Below are 2020 nucleotides of genomic sequence, written 5' to 3'. Positions count from 1 at the left end.
TTATTGTCCTTAGATACGATAGTAGAGCAGTGCCTTAGTCTGATAGAGTCAATGAACACCATCTTGGAATGACATAGAATCTAAAGGTCTTTAATCCTAAAGTAGGTACACACAGCATTACATGCATGGTAGAGAGAAAATATGTTATTGACAATAGAAACCTGGCTGACAGTATAGATATGTGAGGATAACTGAAAAAGGTAGAAGATAGGTGATGAAAAAGACAGGAAGAGACAGAGAAACACAGCAAGCTGTGGGAAGTGCCATTGGTTCAGTCAGTTCGTGAGTCTCTTCATGATTTTCTTCACAGCAAGTTTAACATCCTTATTCCTGAGGCTGTAGATGAGAGGGTTCAACATAGGCACCAAAGAAGTATAAAACAATGAAAAAAATTTCCCCTGGCCCACAGTTTCAGCAGATGGTGGTTTGACATAAGCAAGGAGACCAGATCCATAGAACAGACTGACAGTTATGATGTGAGACCCACAAGTGCCCATGGCTTTGGACCAAGCCTTAGCTGATGACATCTGAATGATATTTAGCAGGATCATAGCATATGAAACTAAGATAACGAGGCTACATGAAATGATAACTGTACCCACCACAGCAGTACTCACGAGCTCATTAACATAGGTGCTACAACAGGAGAGTCGAAGGACAGGGAAGATATCACACATGTAGTGGTTGATGGTGTTGGAAACACAAAAGTTGAGCCTCAACATAAGGAAAACCCTTATGGCATTAGAAAACCCTGTCAGGTATGAACCAGATATCATCAGACAGCAGATCCTAGGTAACATGACAGCGTTATACATCAGAGGCTTACAAATGGCCACATATCGATCATAGGCCATGACTGTCAACACATTACTTTCAGAGTTGACAAAAAAGCAGAAGAAAAACAGCTGAGTCATGCAGCCTGTGAAGGAAACGGTGTTCTGCTCCAAAACAAAATTCATCATCATTTTGGGGGTAAAGACACAGGAATAACAGAAGTCAATGAAGGACAGATTGAAGAGGAAAAAGTACATGGGTGTGTGAAGGTGAGAGTTCAGAAAAATGAGACTCATTAAGCTCATGTTTCCCACCACTATGGCTGCATAGTTCACCAGAAACAACACAAACAGGGGCAGCTGGAGCTCAGGTTGGTCTGTTAGTCCCATCAGAATGAACTCAGACACTGAAGAGTCATTTACCATAACCATTTTCTTCATGAGCAGACTCTGTAAGAATAAGAACACAAGGTGAACGCAATGAGAAATCCATCATGGACTGCAGGATAGTAGAAGTATTGATTTAGAGAACACACAAGGCATGCAAAGAGCCCCAACTACTGATGTTGCTTCCTGAAGAATTCCCACTTTCTCTTCCTGATACCCATGAGCTGTGTATCTGCCCAGAAATTATACAGCTACACATCCCAGTTCCTTGAATATAATGTCATCTTTCATTAATCTTTACCAGTAATTAAGGCTGAGAAGATCAAGAATAAGGCATTTTCTCAGGAACTTACAATTTTTTCATGTTTAATTTTTTGAATTTATGTGCATTTCATATAATAGAACAAAATCATATTTAGACCCCCTCAGAACCCTATTTTTAAAAATATTTTATTATTTTTATTTTATGTGTATGAGCGTATCACCTGCACGTATGTGAGTGCACCCATGTTGTGCAATGCCACAGAGGGTCAGAAGAGGGCTTCAGATTTCCCTGGAACTGGAGTTAAGGACGGTTCCTAGCCACCATGTGGTTGCTGGAAATTGAACCCGGGTCCTCTGCAAGAGCAGTCAGTGCTCTTAACCACTGAGCCATCTCTCCAGGCCCAAAATCCAGATTTTTGTTCCTTGGTGTTTGAAGGGGAATTGTTAAGACAATGACTTGTGCTCACCTTTGTTCACCTGGTACCTCCTTTCCCTATAGCTTGGTCCCTTTTTCCTTGCTGTTCTGGGGGTAAAATTTTCTGTTAATGAAAAAGGTTGTGGACTTCAGTACAGACAAGCTTGTTACCTGCTAGAAA

At 40.9% G+C, this 2020-nt stretch overlaps 1 protein-coding gene across 1 annotated transcript; it reads right to left on the bottom strand.

Annotated features, from left to right (window-relative positions):
• Window positions 1-275: 275 nt before the first annotated feature.
• On the bottom strand, window positions 276-1214 carry LOC103748042 (olfactory receptor 143-like). The gene has a single exon (XM_008850588.1). The coding sequence runs from the start codon at window positions 1212-1214 to the stop codon at window positions 276-278; it is 939 nt and encodes a 312-aa protein (XP_008848810.1).
• Window positions 1215-2020: the final 806 nt, after the last annotated feature.

Source organism: Nannospalax galili, unplaced genomic scaffold, assembly GCF_000622305.1.
Source record: "Nannospalax galili isolate Female #2095 unplaced genomic scaffold, S.galili_v1.0 scaffold1045, whole genome shotgun sequence".
NCBI classification, from domain to species: Eukaryota; Metazoa; Chordata; class Mammalia; order Rodentia; family Spalacidae; genus Nannospalax; species Nannospalax galili.
The sequence above is the reverse complement of the archived record's forward strand: the minus strand, read 5'-3'. Positions and strand labels throughout refer to the sequence as shown.

Bases quoted from the DNA above. Each gene is read 5' to 3' on its own strand.
- LOC103748042 (XM_008850588.1), bottom strand. From the start codon at position 1,214: ATGAAGAAAATGGTTATGGTAAATGACTCTTCAGTGTCTGAGTTCATT.